Here is a 16,403-nt window from a genome sequence, read left to right as displayed (position 1 = left end):
TACAATCAAAACAAGATGATGAGCCAGACTGTGCAACTGACATCTCTCTGCCAGCATATCTCTTTTAAGCAACCCAAGAGGCCCGAAAGGAACACTTGAACGAGGCACGAGATTCTCATCGGCAAGTGTGAAACCTCAAATTAATCAAGTTGGGTAAGAAGGTTGATGAAAGTCCTTTAGTGGAATAGAATTACTACTGTGTGACTAGCATGCGTTACTTGTCGGTGCCAGGGTCACAGCAGGGACACATTACAATTATTATTCAGTGCGCAGTGGTGCAGGTTAGGATGGCTTTACTTTCATGACCCGCATTACCGGTGAGGTAAAGTCCTTTATTATCACCCAAAATCACATATCACATTTATATTCTACTAACCTTTTACAAGGTTCAAACTAACTTTACTACTTGCTTGTCGGATGATATAAAGAGCAGTCAGTTATCCACAGAGCACCATATACTATCGCAATAACAAAATAAACCACACGCATTAACTACCAGAAAAAGTTTCATTAAATTCAGAGAAGCGTAACATTAGCCGAGAGGGAGCATCTTACTTTTCTTAGCTGACCCAGGAAACCATAGAAAAACGGAGATATATTAGAATTAGAATCAATGACAACGTTTGACTGACAGAGATACTCGTTCAACGATACCTTAACTCTTTAACTGCCGTTGACAGCGATAGACGGGTAATCCATTTTGATTTGGAGTTGCTGGCAGCAATCCAGTCAATTTTATGGATTGGCCATTTATTGTCGTCAATGGGAGTGAATGAGAATTTGGAGTGCAATTGCACTGTGTCATGCTAATCCAATATTGAGCTGTACAAAATATTTAAAGGGACAGATGAGACCTTGTATAAGCGTAAAAGACGCTTGCTAAAAGTATTTAGGCATGCAAATTGTAAATTTCTTACATCTGTAAAAATAGAGAAAATTATGTTTAAGAACAAAAACAATGTCATCTAAAAGCGCAGCTATTTTGGGATGCATTCCTGTCAAGTTGTACGGTTTTGGCGTAATTTGTACAGGTGAGCAGTGATTTTTAAATGTGTACGCCGTACGTTCAAAATCTACGTTTTTCGTGCATTACGTCTTTTTTCTCCGGAGTTTGTCACCGTTTCGGCAACAAGACAATGTGCGATACCATGCGTTACTATGTTGGTTGAATGACGCGAGAAAGTCAGAGACACTGAAAGAAGAGCGGGAGTGGGAAGGAGGGAAGAGTGTTGTGATGCTGTTGCAAAAGCGATGCTAGGCGGCTCCGATATTTCCTGACTGTAGCCGACAGCCTACAATCTACGCCCACTTCATGAAACACTAGATACCATATTCATATAGAACTAGATGCAAAATGACAGACTCAGTGGCATTAGTGAACATCCGCCATCTTAAAGCAGTAGACTTCTCAGAAAGGCGCTGTTGTAGTGAACCTTCCTAGCGAACCTAATTAAGTTTTTATCTAAAATACTCCTAAATCGGAAAAATCTTCACTTGGATCTATCTTTAAATGATGAAACAGTTTTAAAACTTTCAGTAGTAGAAAGAAGGGAACTAATGCAAAACGGGAGCAATTTTAATAACTTAAATGGTTGATTCACAACATTAAATGACTTCCAAACATAGCAAAGGTTACTATGTATTTCCTTTTTTTTTTTTTTTAAATAAAAAAAAAAAAAAAAAAAAAAAAAAAAAAAACATGAAAGGTAACCCAGTTACTTTGCCAAGTAACTAATTACTCTTACATTCACGTAACTGAGTTACTAACTCAATTACTTTTTGGGAGATGTAATTTGTAACTGTAATTAATTACTTTTTTAAAGTAAGATTAGCAACACTGGTCATAAAGATGCAGTTTGCAGAATGAAAAGTGACGAAAGCGGAGATTTTATTCTGCCAATTTGTTGCCGAACACATTTGCGCGCAACTATTGCTGATCACTTCTCAGAATTAGCAAAAGAAATGTTCCCTGACTCAAAGATTGCATCGGTAAGTTAATTTCATCAATTGACCTTTTTAATTTATAATTGGACACACTAACGAACTACCCTCAATTCAAACTGAATTGCGAGCTGAGGTGCCATGAAGAGCAGCCATCAAAAGACATGATCACTTGAACTTGAATTTGCCAAAAGTGCTACATACAATTATAACAAAATTCACTGTTACATTTTAGGAATCATGATGTAGCAGAAGATATTGATTCTTTGATTGCACCAGGTTATATTGTGACAATATTACCAATAAATTCATATTATTTTAAAAATTGAGTTTTATTTTTGTTTCATATTGCTCGCTATATAAAACGTAAGATTAGTCATCAATTTTTTAGGGCATACGTCACTATTTGTAAGACTGCCTACGGCCTCGGGTTGACAGGTATGGGGATGTCAGTTATACAGACGCAGATACACACTGATAGACTCGAGCAAGGTGAATGTAATAATGAGTATTAATGATGTCATGAGTAAGGGTGGCCATTTCCCTTCATAACAAATTTTGGTTACGGAATCTAGTGCATTTCTATTTCTTTAAGTATTTTCTCCACAGCTTTCCTACTAACTACGTTGTTACTACATGCACACAACTAGCAATATTCTTCTTGAAAACATAATGGTGCTATATAATCATGGTGGTCTTGCCAGTCATATGGCATCCCTGCTGACCGCCAAAGGTGGTGCTAAAGCACTGAATGATCTCTTTGCACATGCGCAGGAGTAGTAGCAATACCAAAAACGTAAAAAAAAAAAAAAAAAGAGACATAAAACGTACCAAAAAAAGACAAATTCCGGTGACAATCAAGTTCCAGTACCCTTTTTCTTCTCGTGTGGCAGTTGCATGCTACGGAACACTATTCCCTGTGTATCTGCATGTCCTGCTTTCCCATTGTTGCATCGCTGGTAGCCTTGTGAGTGTTTGTCAAAGTTGCGTGGTTTTCGCTCTCTTAGGCTGCGACGGTATTTGTCTGGGACTATTGCTTCTTGGTAGGCCCACTGGCTCCTCTCAGGAGATGGCAGCATGCGCCCCCAGTCTCCCAGCTTGTCCGGTTGCTGTTGTACGACTGAGTAGCCACTGGCGGGCTTTCCGTTTTGTTTGGCCCCTCGCCTGTAGCGGGTGTCTGTCTCCTTCCCTCCCTCACGGCTCGGCAGTTGTCCGTCGCCACTTTGTTGTTGTATTGCATCTTCGGCACTTCCGCAACTGGCGGCTGCTCGTTTGTCTTTGATAAGTGGCCTACTGTTGCGAGTTAGCAATTTAAGCTAACCATGCACTGCTGCCATTTTCTTGCCTTTGATTAGTGGCCTTTGTTGCATGTTAGCCATTACACTAACAGTGGATTGCTGCCGTTCGCTTGGCTTTGAATTGTGGCCTTTTGTTACGGCTTAGCTGTTTATGGTAACCCGTAACAACGCTTTTATGCTTGCTGTGTACTCTGTGTTCACGTATCCTCCCCTCAGCTTGCGGCACTTATGGTCTTGACCTCTTACTACGTGCTAACTGTTCTGCGCTTGCCAAGTGGGCCACTTCCGCGCTTCCATCCCTCAGCTTGTGGTGCTCGTGGTCTTTTTCCTGAACTCTTCGAGCATGTTAGCCGTTTATGCTAACCTTTTTTGGCTTGCTGTGTAGGCAGCTTTAGCGCTCCTTCCCTTCAGCTTGCCGCGCTCGTCGTAGGTGTTATGGAGGGTTCCCGGCATTGTGCATGTGGTTCCCACCTTGGACATTCTGACCTCCGTGACCATTGCTTAGATTGCCGTGGCTCTGACGGCCTTGACCATGCACCCAGGGGTTGCGGGGTCCCTCACCCACTGAGGGCGTACCCTCATTCCGACCTTTGCGCTCCAGGTGTTAAAGACAGAAAACCTTCTCTTCACAGCCAATGACTCTGGCGCTCACACCTGGTGCACATGGAACTCTTTGGCCCTCCTCTTGTTAGCCCGCTCTTCTCTTTGCCAAGGAGTCATGATGATGCTTCTTACAGTGGGCTTCTACGATGGGGCTATGCACGCATTTACCCTGGTGACAAGGGACCTTGGCCATGTGATATCCTACCTTGTGCACACTCGCCACCAGGTCTGGCTTGTGAAGTCTCTCTTGTCTTAAGCGTCCAGGATGACACTTTGTCGTGTCCTGGCGGTGCCCGGGGAACTGCTTGGATGGGCTGGGGTGACGGCTCTGGAGTGGACTATTTCAGCTTTTGCGACCAGACGGCAGCTTTCAGGCCTGCGTAGGAGCATGGGTCCCGCTGGTGGGCCCGGGGGCCCTGTGCTCGGCATCAGGTGTGTTCTTTGTCTTTTTGGGTTCACAGCCCCCAGGGTGCATCGCCAGGATGGGACTCTTCATACCTCTGTGTACTTGTGGTCAAGGCTATGAGGTGGAGCACCAGGGACTGAGTCCTTGAAGCCGGCCATCGGTTGCGTTTCCTGCCAGCAGCTACATTACTGGGCTGCACAGGCTCCAGACCCCAGGGTGGTCCCCACCTTGACCCACAAGTACAAGCTCTAATTCCAACATACATGTGTTTAGTAGTTTTTTTCATGTTTTTTTTTTTTTTTTTTTTAAAAGTAAACTGACATCAATTGTGGATTCGGCAGCCAAAAATCATTTAAAAACAGCTGTCAGACGTAAAAGAGCAAAGATTGTGTTCGCTAATGTAGTACTACTGAGTAGAGCTGGGAATCTTTGGGCACCTAACGATTCGATTACGATTCAGAGGCTCCGATTCGATTATAAAACGATTATTGATGCACCCCCCTCCTTTTTTTTTTTTTTTTTTTTTTTTAAATGTTTTGTACATTAGTTCCAAAATTGTTCAAAAATACTCTCAATCTAAACCAAACTACTATTTCAGTATAAAGTTAACATATAGCAGTAAACAAATATACAAAAATAACAGTAAATAAAAAAACTTCAGTCCCCATTCTGAATCAGCAGCTTTAAACTACATTCAATTAATTTAATGTTGTGAATCAACCGTTAAAGTTGTTAAAATTGCTCCCGTTATTCCATAATTTCCCTTTTGTCTACTTTCGACATGTGAAAGTTTTAAAACTATTTTAAAGATAGATTCAAGTCAATATTTTACCGATTTAGGAGTATTTTAGATAAAAAGTTAATTAGGTTTGCTTGGAAGGTTCGCTACAACAGCCTTGCAGGGAAGTGCACTGCTTTAAGATGGCGGCCGTTTACTAACGACCGCATCTAGCTTTTTGTAGATGTGCTGCTAAGGCTACCGAATCTATAATGCATCTAGTCCTATATAAATGATATCTACCGTAACATTATGTGGATGTACTTTGTAGCAGCTTTTCGGCAGCAGTCAGGTATGTTGTTGTGTTTTTTTTAATCTCGTGGCATAAGTTGAGCTAGAGCCGTGAGTTGAGAATTGGCATTACCCGAGGGGCCGGGTAATGAGAAGCATGATGTTTAGCTACTCTCGCTCCGTTCCTCATTCCGAAGACCGCGCGGTGCGCTGAGTGTGTTGTACTTCCGCTTTACTTGGCATATTTCAATAATCGGAATTTGGATGTTTGTGAATCGTTCTCGAATCTTCCACGGCCGAATCGCGAATAATCTAAGAATCGGAAATTTTGCACACCTCTACTACTGAGAGTAGAATAGATAATAGCCCAGCATAGTACCTTCTCTGTAACTGCACGGGCACACTCGATGAGCTCTCTTTTGGAGAAGCTGTCAGTGGGGCTAAGCTGCAGGGCTCCAGCTTTCTGGACCAAGTAGATACAGCCATGACCCAGCTCTTGCACACGTGTTTTGATCTGGAAACCGACCTGAAATCATAACAAGTCATTCCCATACAATCATGTGCTGAACGTTTCTTTTAACCAACAGATAGAAAATGATGTAAAACACTCTGGAAAGAAAGCTGGCAGCCGCATTTAATTTCTAGGCTGAGATACATGGGTGGGTGGGTGCTCTTTTATAAGCATCACTATAGGCTTTTAGACTTGTCGAGGCAATGTGTCGCTATGGTAACCAGCAGGGTTTGCAGCAGCCTGTTGTATACAAGTTACTGATAAGAGCTGTGAGCTTATTAGTGTGATGTTTCCATACAGAGCTTTCCTGCAGACAACAGAAAAAAACTTTAAGAAATGACTGTGTGGGTGCACAGACTAAGTGACAGATGCAGAGGGGTAGCTATTACTTTGATCTCAAAGATGGAGAGGCATAATCACAGAGAAAACATCTGCCTGTATCAGTGTGAGCAATACTATTTTATGTCTTGATATATGCTAATCCAAAGTGCATTTTGGAGGAAACTCTCATAAGCCCCCTGCAGTCTTATTCAGAGGGACAGAAAATGACCTCTGACCTCCTCATGTTCGGCAGTGGCAGCAGCTAGGCGTCCTTGGTGTGCAAGTTGCCCATAGTCCACGGTCGCCTGAGAAGCAAGGCTGCCGAGCTCTTCGGGGCAGGTCACTGACTTGGTCATCTAGTCAGAATGAGAGGGAGAGCCTCTTCAGCTAATGAACGTCTCCAAGGCTTAGAAAATCATCAGAATGAAAAAGGTCCTCACCATCTCCTGTGCCGTTATGGCAATGGCTTTGGAGAACTTGACCATTGTGGTCTGGTAGTCCACAAAGGAACCCTCGGGTTCAGGGGGTGTTCCTTCATCCAACTATGACGTTCAAGAACATAATTATTATCACTCTAAAATTTCTAAAAAATATAATAATAATATAATTGACAGCATCATATATGAAGATTACAGAATGATAAAAAACATTCAGTCACCCCTGTCAGAGATGGGCTATGACAAAATAAATAAATGTGGCGTATTTGAATAAGGTTCTTTATTTGTTCACTGACGTAAGGAACAAAGCAGACACACTCAGCTCGCTTTTATATTTACAGTTTAATAAGATTATAAATATTGGCTCATGATGTTCATTTCTGCTAACTGGACTTCATTGTACTGATAAAATATTGTGAATCTTTTTCCTTGTGGAGTACCTAAATATGTGAGCTAAACAAAAAATAGGTTTGATGCAAGGCATCTAGAAGTGAAAACTAAACATGAGTAAATATATTTTTAAACGATTAACTCTCTAGCGGAGCCAGTAAAAGACACCTCATGTTATATGTATTAAAATTTGCAGTTATTGCTAATGAAGTGTTTAGCGAGTGTGTGAACTGTCAATTATTAACCTCAAAACCAACACAGTGACATGTCTCCCAACAGGCGTGAGTGACTGTTAATATAATCATTTGCCCATGGATTATGAATAGTTCGTCCACAGGGATAATGAGAGTCACAGACAAGGACACATTTCAAGCACACCCACCGTGAAATCATACGGACAAATGAGGTTGGGAATAAATGCGGAGGCAACATTCACTTCTCACCCTGCCCATGGCTTCGGCGATAGACTCCACCATGCCCCCGACCATGCCGCCCTCGCTCGCCGCCTCATTCAAAGTCACCATAATGTCGTCCACAGCCTCTTTCATCAGCTGGGCCGCTTCGGAGATTGCATCGTGGGTGTGGGATGCCTAAGGATGTTGATGATTAAAACCAAAAGTTACTATAGCTCTAATTGAGCTAGAGGACTCTTTGAGGCTGCTGTGATAACTATATAAAAGCTTACGCTGTTTCCCTAATGGACTGAAAAGTTACATCAGGCAAGCTGGACATTTTTTAAACAAGAGAGAAAATGTAGAACCTGCCAAACAAACGTTGTCCTCACTGGTAATGGTGAAAATGATACCAAAGAATGACTCTTCTGGCTTTTACTTCTACTTTGATCCTGTATAAACAATCTGTCACAAAAGAGGCAAAGTCTTCCAATTACTTTTAGTGTATATTGCCTGCATCGTAAGAGCAGGAAGGAAGTGCTGCTATACACTACCTGATAGGACTCAATAAAACTACGATTCGGAAGGCCACGATTCGATTCGATTCGATTCAGAGGGTCACGATTCGATTCGGCAATGCATTGCGATGCATTAAAGCCTGGGATGCATTAAAATTCTAAAGCAAAGCATATTTTTTGTGAGTCATGAGCCAACACAAGCGGACAGACATTAAACAACTTTTTATTGGCTCTTGTGTCACTCCTGGTCGAAGTCAAATGAAAATAATATACTTTCATATATATCTTTAAAAAAAAAAAAAAATCATCAGATCACAGCGTTTAATTAGTGCTTATAATGAGACCAGGGCTTTCTCTCTCTTTTTTTTTTTTAACACACAGTAGCAGCCTTTGACACAGTGCAACATCTGAACTCCTGTGCAAAATCAGTAATAACAGTCACTGTATTTTAGTCACAACGACCCATCAATAAAAATATTCAAGTAAATATTAAAGAAAACGACAAAGAAAATATTGTAGTGCAGCAGCATCTTTATCGCAATATCAATCCAGGGATCAGTTCAGTTGCAAACAAAACATCAACTAAATTGCAATGTAGATCAAAAGTGAAATGTAGGCCTAGCCAATCATATATCTATAATATTTCTCGCTCCCTCTTTCTCCGTTTCAGCCATTGTTATGTTATGTCCTATCTCTCTGCTCTCTCGATTACAACTGCGCTTGTCTGTGACGTTACTCCGGTAAGGAAGCGGATTTGGGTTCCTCGTCCCCCCTGCATAGAGGTTAGATCTTGTGCCCGAACCCGACCCGACCCGAAATGTTAAGCATTCACGTTTCGGTGGGTCGGGTCGGGCCGCCGCGCCGGACTAATAAAGTATTTAAAAAAAAAAAAAAAATGCGCAGAGGGCTGTGGCGCAGCCCTCTTTTTCTTCTTCTCCTCCCGTTATTTCGTTGTGTGAATGCTTTTATAATTCTCATAAATATATGTAGACTATTTAAATATTGAGTAAACTTGCGTTTTTTTCCTGCCAACTGAGAATTCGTTACGAAAGACACTTTTATTTACGCACACAAAGGCAAATGTGATCCTTTTGAATCTTCTCCTCTGTGTGTCTGTAAAACCGTTTTTTTTTTTTTTTTTTAATCAAACTTTCCCAGCGTTATTTCGTTGTGTAAATGCTTCTATAAATTTCATTAAAATATTTAGACTATTTAAATATTGAGTAAACTTGCGTTTTTTTCCTGCCAACTGAGAATTCGTTACGAAAGACACTTTTATTTACGCACACAAAGGCAAATGTGATCCTTTTGAATCTTCTCCTCTGTGTGTCTGTAAAACCGTTTTTTTTTTTTTAATCAAACTTTCCCAGCGTTATTTCGTTGTGTAAATGCTTCTATAAATTTCATAAAAATATTTAGACTATTTAAATATTGAGTAAACTTCCGTTTTTTTCCTGCCAACTGAGAATTCGTTACGAAAGACACTTTTATTTACGCACACGAAGGCAAATGTGATCCTTTTGAATCTTCTCTGTGTGTCTGTAAAACCGTTTTTTTTTTTTAAATCAAACTTTCCCAGCGTTATTTCATTGTGTAAATGCTTCTATAAATTTCATAAAAATATGTAGACTATTTAAATATTGAGTAAACTTGCATTTTTTTGTCTGCCAACTGAGAATTTGTTAGGAAAGACACTTTTATTTATGCACACAAAGGCAAATGTGATCCTTTCGAATCTTCTCCTCTGTGTGTCTGCAAAACCGTGTTTTTTTTATATTAAACTTTCCCAGCGTTATTTCGTTGTGTAAAGGCTTTTATAACTCTTATAAAAATATGTAGACTATTTAAACAGTAAGAAAACTTGAAGAAATGAAAATAAATTGCAGCTGCTGCTGCGTTTTTTTTTTCCGCATCACTCGGCTCGGGCATTCAAATCTATAGTTAATTGATCTGGCCGGTCGGGCTTCAATACCAACGGGCCGTGTCGGGTTGGGCTGGAATTTTTTAGGCCCGATCTAACCTCTACGGGCTTGCTTTGAATGTAAAGTAGCTCTCTCTACAGGTAAACATGAGAATAACAATACAAATGGGGAAACCAAATCCATAGCATCACCGGAATTGCGCAGGGAAGATTTTTGAACGTACTTATATATTTTAAAATGCGCTGAATCGATTCAGCGTGTTGCCCGCATCGAATCGAATCGTCCCTGCCCCGCATCGGGATGCATCGCCGCATCGATTATTGTTGACACCCTTAGTAATAAATGAGCAATACAGGCTTATTGCTGCACATTAGAGCAAATTTATCAATTAAGAGTATCCTCCCTTTCTTGATCCCTACTATATTGCCCTATTCACAGGAATTTGATGAAGTATCAGACAATACACCTCAAGGTTTTTCCTGCACATAAAATTTGTGGGTGAACACCCATTCAATTCCGGCCATCTCTTACTCTAAAAGCTTTGACATCACTTATTTGTACATTAATCCAATTGAGTTATACAGGGTAATATTGTGTCTCCCTAGTAGGGTGACCACCTGTCCGGTTTTAGGACGGATACGCTGCCTTTTCAGTGATGTGTCAGGCGTGCGGCACAACCCATTAGCCAGATGCTATTTCTCCAGCTTTTAAAAAATATTGGGCCACGGTTCAGTTTATTTGATGCAACTCAGCCCCACCGTTGTCACAACTGGTCGGTGATTGGCCAAGAGTGGCTTCAGCTGAAAACATCCTTTATCGTTGGTTCAATAAAATGTAAACAAAACTTCACGTGTGGCCAAACTGACAACGGCATTTCCTCGCCGTGATTTTACAACAATGCTAGCAAACATGCCAAAATGGCGGACATCTTTTAACATTGAATGGATGAAAGGGCACGATTTCCTCGCCAAAAGCAGTTAAGACTCATTCCACAGTTTCTGCACACTTTGCCAGTGTGATGTGGGCGTGACCAGCAGGGGCAAAACAGCCGTACAACGCCACGTGAAGTGCGTGAAAGATAAAAGAATGAGGCGAGCAGCAGGTGCATCGACATTAAAACATTTTTTTCAAGAACCCTCATTGTCTCTGGATAACAAAATAACTGCAGCTTAAGTTTGTTAAGTTGTTCCTTTTAAAAACGGTCCACTTCTTTTGAGCAGTTCAATCAATGCTCACATTCTTTTTACACAAAAAATGTTCTTAAGAATTCTGTTTGTTACGAATGTTCCTTGTTAATACAGTTGTCTTACCAAAATATCCTACTCTTGCGAAACGTCTACCATTGGCAAATTTGACACCCTATGTCCTACCGTGCGCTTTCAGCTTGTTTTATCAAGATGCATACATAACATACAGGAAGAACGTACCAAAAATGTCTTAAGAAAATATTTAAACGTAATAATATCAAATAAGGGTGGTTTAAATACACTAGGTAACTAATGCAGTCCAACGAGAAACACTATACATTAAAGCTGCTACAAGAAAACACAATGCTTAAAAGCTATCGGAAGAAAACACGCCAAAAGTATTTTGAGGCAATGGAAAGGTAAAAAAAGACTCAATAAAAATGTCACTAATAAGTACTCGCTGTTTGTAACTGGTGTGCGCATACGTGCGCAAGCGCACTGGGCATTGGTAGGACGTTTGGCCATGTAAGATGTTTTGGCAGAACACCGTTTCAAAATAAGATTTGTTCTTGGGCACGTTGCAATTTTAAAACATGATACTGTAAACTAAATAAATTGTTAAAAAGTTTGACCTTTGATTGCTATTTTTTACTATTTAGTTACACAAATGTGATATATAAACCATGCAAACCTTTATTGTTGATGAAAATACACCGCAAGTCTGATGTATTATTATTATTATTTTTTAAAAAATGTCCTCCATTTTGATGTTATGCAAGTGGTCAGCCTGTTCCCCAGCCTGGGGCCCCTCGTGCTCAACTGAGTGCCATGCTAGCTACCCAGAGCTGGGGAAATGCTGACAGTTGTCCCGGTCCTTTAATTCAGTAGAGTGGAAATGTTCAACAAGAGTCGCAACTGCTCAGTACCTGTTTTGGGTTTATATCTAAAAGATGAATAAAACCTTAAAAAGGCATAATACAGTTGGGACTTTGAATTTATGCGCTGGACCCTTATTCCTTCATGATGAGCTCAGTCCAGAGAAGGGTTACAACATAGCATGCTTGCTGTTTTCGCTGAAGCTTGTGAAGTTCTTTTCACGATTGTTATAATCTTCCCTTCCTCCTTAAAAGGAGGAAAGCCATGGCTCTTGTGTGCAAAAATGAAAAATCAACCTATTCGTGTGTGGGAAGAGAGTTGCTGGTTCACCGACTTCCTGGATGCGGCTAGGTCAGCACGACAGGGGCTCCCTTCTCTGGCCATCGTATTGTAGTCGTATTACACGTTGCCGCGGGACCCTTTCACAATGGGCTGCCACTACCAACTAGTATGAAAAGGCTTTTAGAACACCGGCACTTCGTTGTTTGTGGGCATGCGACAATCAAGTATTGACGCCGTACGCTCTGGGCACCATCACCTATATGGCAAACTAGCCAGCGATATCGATCTATATATTTTCAGGTGTCATATAGTCATACAAACAATGAATGTTTTGTAATTCGTGCAACAGACAGAATATTTAATTCAATTAAGGATGAAATGCTCCATTTGATCTCCCACCTCATGAAATATTCCGTCTATTGCACTCTTCAACATTCATTATTTGTATACTACCTGCACCTACAGTGGGGCAAATAAGTATTTAGTCAACCACTAACTGTGCAAGTTCTCCCACTTGAATATTAGAGAGGCCTGTAAGTGTCAACATGGGTAAACCTCAACCATGAGAGACAGAATGTGGAAAACCCCCCAGAAAATCACATTGTTTGAATTTTAAAGAATTTATTTGCAAATCATGGTAGAAAATAAGTATTTGGTCAATACATAAAGTTCATCTCAATACTTTTTTATATACCCTTTGTTGGCAATAACGGAGGCCAAACGTTTTCTGTAACTCTTCACAAGCTTTTCACACACTGTTGCTGGTATTTTGGCCCATTCCTCCATGCAGATATCCTCTTGAGCAGTGATGTTTTGGGGCTGTCGTTGGGAAACACGGACTTTCAACTCCCTCCGCAGATTTTCTATGGGGTTGAGACCTGGAGACTGGCTAGGCCACTCCAGGACCTTGAAATGCTTCTTACGAAGCCACTCCTTTGTTGCCCTGGCTGTGTGTTTGGGATCATTGTCATGCTGATAGACCCAGCCACGTCTCATCTTCAATGCCTTTGCTGATGGAAGGAGACTTTCACTCAAAATCTCTCGATGCATGGCCCCATTCATTCTTTCCTTTACACAGATCAGCTGTCCTGGTCCCTTTGCAGAAAAACAGCCCCAAAGCATGATGTTTCCACCCCCATGCTTCACAGTGTCTATGGTGCAATTGAGTATTCTTTCTCCTCCAAACACGAGAACCTGTGCTTCTAGCAAAAAGTTCTATTTTGAGTTCATCTGACACCAACATATTCTCCCAGTCCTCTTCTGGATCATCCGAATGCTCTCTAGCGAACCGCAGACGGACCTGGATGTGTACTAGCCTTAGCAGGGGGACACGTCTGGCAGTGCAGGATTTGAGTCCCTAGCGGCGCATTGTGTTACTGATAGTAGCCTTTGTTACTGTGGTCCCAGCTCTCTGTAGGTCATTCACTAGGTCGACCCATGTGGTTCTGGGATTTTTGCTCACCGTTGTTATTATTTTGACGCCACGGGGTAAGATCTTGCATGGAGCCCCAGATCGAGGGAGATTATCAGTGGTCTTGAATGTCTTCCATTTTCTAATAATTGCTCCCACAGTTGATTTCTTTACACCAAGCGAAGAGTGAAGAGTTACAGAAAACGTTTGGCCTCCGTTACTGCCAACAAAGGGTACACAACAAAGTATTGAGATGAACTTTTGGTATTGACCAAATACTCATTTTCCACCATGATTTGCAAATAAATTCTTTACAAATCAAATAATGTGATTTTCTGTTTTTTTCCCCGCATTTTGTCTCTCATGGTTGAGATTTACCCATGTTGACAATTACAGGCCTCTCTAATCTTTTCAAGTAGGAGAACTTGCACAATTGGTTGCTGACTAAATACTTATTTGCCCCACTGTACGTATATCAGTGATACTGGCAAAGTCTTTACCATAGACGGCTATATACATCATTTTCATTCTCAATCCCAAAGATGAATACATTGATCTATTCAACTGACGGATATATATCCATAATTTCTACTAGGTATTGGGAAAAACGGACCAGTAGATCAAAGCACTCCTGCAATTTCTCCAAAAATTGCATCTTCTAGTTACCTTTGGGTTACCGCCTCCTTCCTTCGCAGCGTAAAGCATTTGCAGGGCAGACTCTGACAGGGTCTTAGTTTGGTCCAGAATGGTCATCTGCTGCTGGTGGTCGTGCAGCTTGGAGGCCAGGCCGACTGATGCTACAATAAGTGGATCAAAGTAGCTGGCCAGCTGAGTCACCTAAGTGAAATGAGGGGTTGGTATGTCATCCAGGAAAGGATTGTTGAACAAGATGGAGTTCTATCTATCTAAATCCAAATGGGATAAAGGGATATATCAGAGCTGCACCTTGTGTCCCAGCTGGGCAGCTTCACCCCGGGCGGCTGTGGAGACAGGATCAATCAGATGCCCAATCTCCTGCACGGATGAAGTCAGCTGTTCCTGCAGTGCCTAGTGAGTTACAAAGGCAGAGCGAATTATGGTATAAATCACAACAGAAAGACTACAGACCCCATTAAGCTTTTTCTCTCAGACAAGACAGAGCTGATGGGCTGCTTACTTCCATTGAGATATCATCTCTGCAGGGCAGGGTCTGTCCAACTGCAGCCAGAGAAGCTTGCTCAATGTCCCGGATACATTTATTGATGCTATCTATGGAGTAATCACACTCCTTCTGTCCTGGTGCTTTGTCCCTAGGGGGGGAGAAAGTTTTAAAAATGTAGGCATTCTTGATTCATTTGCGTGCAGGCAAATGTTGAGTAACTTGCATTATGTTCATCACTGAAAAAAATGCATAACATGATACAATTGAAGAGAATCAAATATAGAGCATTTACCCTTTTAATTCAATTTTTTAAACTAAAGACCTCTAAAATCTTTTATAGAGTAAAAAAACGCATAAATACAAAGTAGCAAGCACTGATTTATTATAACTTGTCTGTTTAAACCACGTAGGAAGTGATGTTTGATATCCCAAACTGAAGGGAGCTTCACATTGCTTTTTTGGAGTCTTGTCATTAGTAAGGTTGCCTGGCAACAGTGGAGCCCAGCCGTCCGCTCTAATAAGCTAACTGGTAAAGTGCCTGCACCATCACAGTCAGTCGAGACAGTCAAACTTCATTTGAAGTGAAATTCCACAGACTGTCTTAATATTCCTGATAAGTATTCGCAAGCATTAACTTGAGTCCGTGGATACTGTAATAACGTACCACACAAATGCTATTTTTAGACCGCCATCGTAACCCGGAAGTGGGTCAACATGGACACGCCCTTGCATACAATCCATGTTATCACTGCTTGTTTTCTGTCGGTAATCTTTCAAAAAAGAACATAGCGAGCAAACACTGCTGCTATGGAACTTGTAGAAACAACTCTAGACGTTATGACATATGAAGGATGTTTTCTTCATACGTTTCCCGAAGCCAAAAACTCAGAGGAAAAAATGTGAAGAATGGATCAACTTGAGCGGACATCCAAAAGACCAGTATAACGCCAGCAAGGCGAAACCTTTCACATTTCATATGCAGTAAACATTTTGTTGGAGGCCATGGTCCTACAGAGGATGAAGAGGTAAGCCATTTTGATATTTTTACTTATTTTTTTAGCGTGGTGTTTTGCCGTGCTGCTTGTGTCTGACAATGAATGACCTGAAAAAATTAAAATGGTAACTGACTGCCACTGTCGTTACCTTTTCTGTAGTGAAAAAAACAACTTTAGTAAGGGGGAAGTGTAAATAAATTAAAGAATTAAGATTGGTTATTAATGAAAAAATTAAAAGTGAAGAACGGTCAGTGACGTAAGACAACCAGAGGATATAATATCTAAAACAGGGCATATGGTGGTAAAGGATAGAATTGGTAGGTTTAGCTCAGTAAACATCTCATTCGTACACTATTTCCATGCAATTAGAATAAGGGACAAACATGAGCTTGACCCACCTAGCAACAATTGCTAAGGTCATGAATATTAATGAGCTAAAGTGATGTTTTGCGTGCGGTATGTCATTGGGTTTGGATAATACAAGGATAGAACATTGTCTGATCAAAGTTTATTGGGCTGTACCTTTGACTACAAATTCTTACTTTTCTAAACCTTCATGGATTTAAGATATCACACAGTGAAAAAGTAAGGAATGCCGAACAAAACAAAAGAATAGAAGGCAAGGGAAAAATAAGCTTGTGCGTGAGCATGAATATGACAAATATGATTGAGGAGAATTGAGATGTTACAATAGGCCATTTTTGCCTTTGTTAAATTTTAAGTGGCTGTTTTATTGGTCATCTAAAAACCCGAGTTCAGATCA

At 40.9% G+C, this 16,403-nt stretch overlaps 1 protein-coding gene across 4 annotated transcripts in view; it reads right to left on the bottom strand.

The window, feature by feature from the left end:
* The window catches only part of tln2b (talin 2b), a 206,737-nt gene that overhangs the window by 40,633 nt on the left and 149,701 nt on the right, over window positions 1-16,403 (bottom strand). For all 4 annotated transcript variants that reach the window (XM_057837617.1, XM_057837619.1, XM_057837620.1 and 1 more), the window contains exons 38-44: window positions 14,661-14,793; window positions 14,450-14,551; window positions 14,171-14,341; window positions 7,360-7,506; window positions 6,530-6,631; window positions 6,326-6,445; window positions 5,637-5,783 (exon numbers count right to left, since the gene is read on the bottom strand). In XM_057837617.1, coding sequence (XP_057693600.1) covers window positions 5,637-5,783; window positions 6,326-6,445; window positions 6,530-6,631; window positions 7,360-7,506; window positions 14,171-14,341; window positions 14,450-14,551; window positions 14,661-14,793 — 922 coding nt within the window. The remainder of the gene's footprint in view (window positions 1-5,636; window positions 5,784-6,325; window positions 6,446-6,529; window positions 6,632-7,359; window positions 7,507-14,170; window positions 14,342-14,449; window positions 14,552-14,660; window positions 14,794-16,403) is intronic.

Source organism: Corythoichthys intestinalis, chromosome 5 (genome assembly GCF_030265065.1).
Source record: "Corythoichthys intestinalis isolate RoL2023-P3 chromosome 5, ASM3026506v1, whole genome shotgun sequence".
NCBI lineage: Eukaryota > Metazoa > Chordata > Actinopteri > Syngnathiformes > Syngnathidae > Corythoichthys > Corythoichthys intestinalis.
The sequence above is the reverse complement of the archived record's forward strand: the minus strand, read 5'-3'. Positions and strand labels throughout refer to the sequence as shown.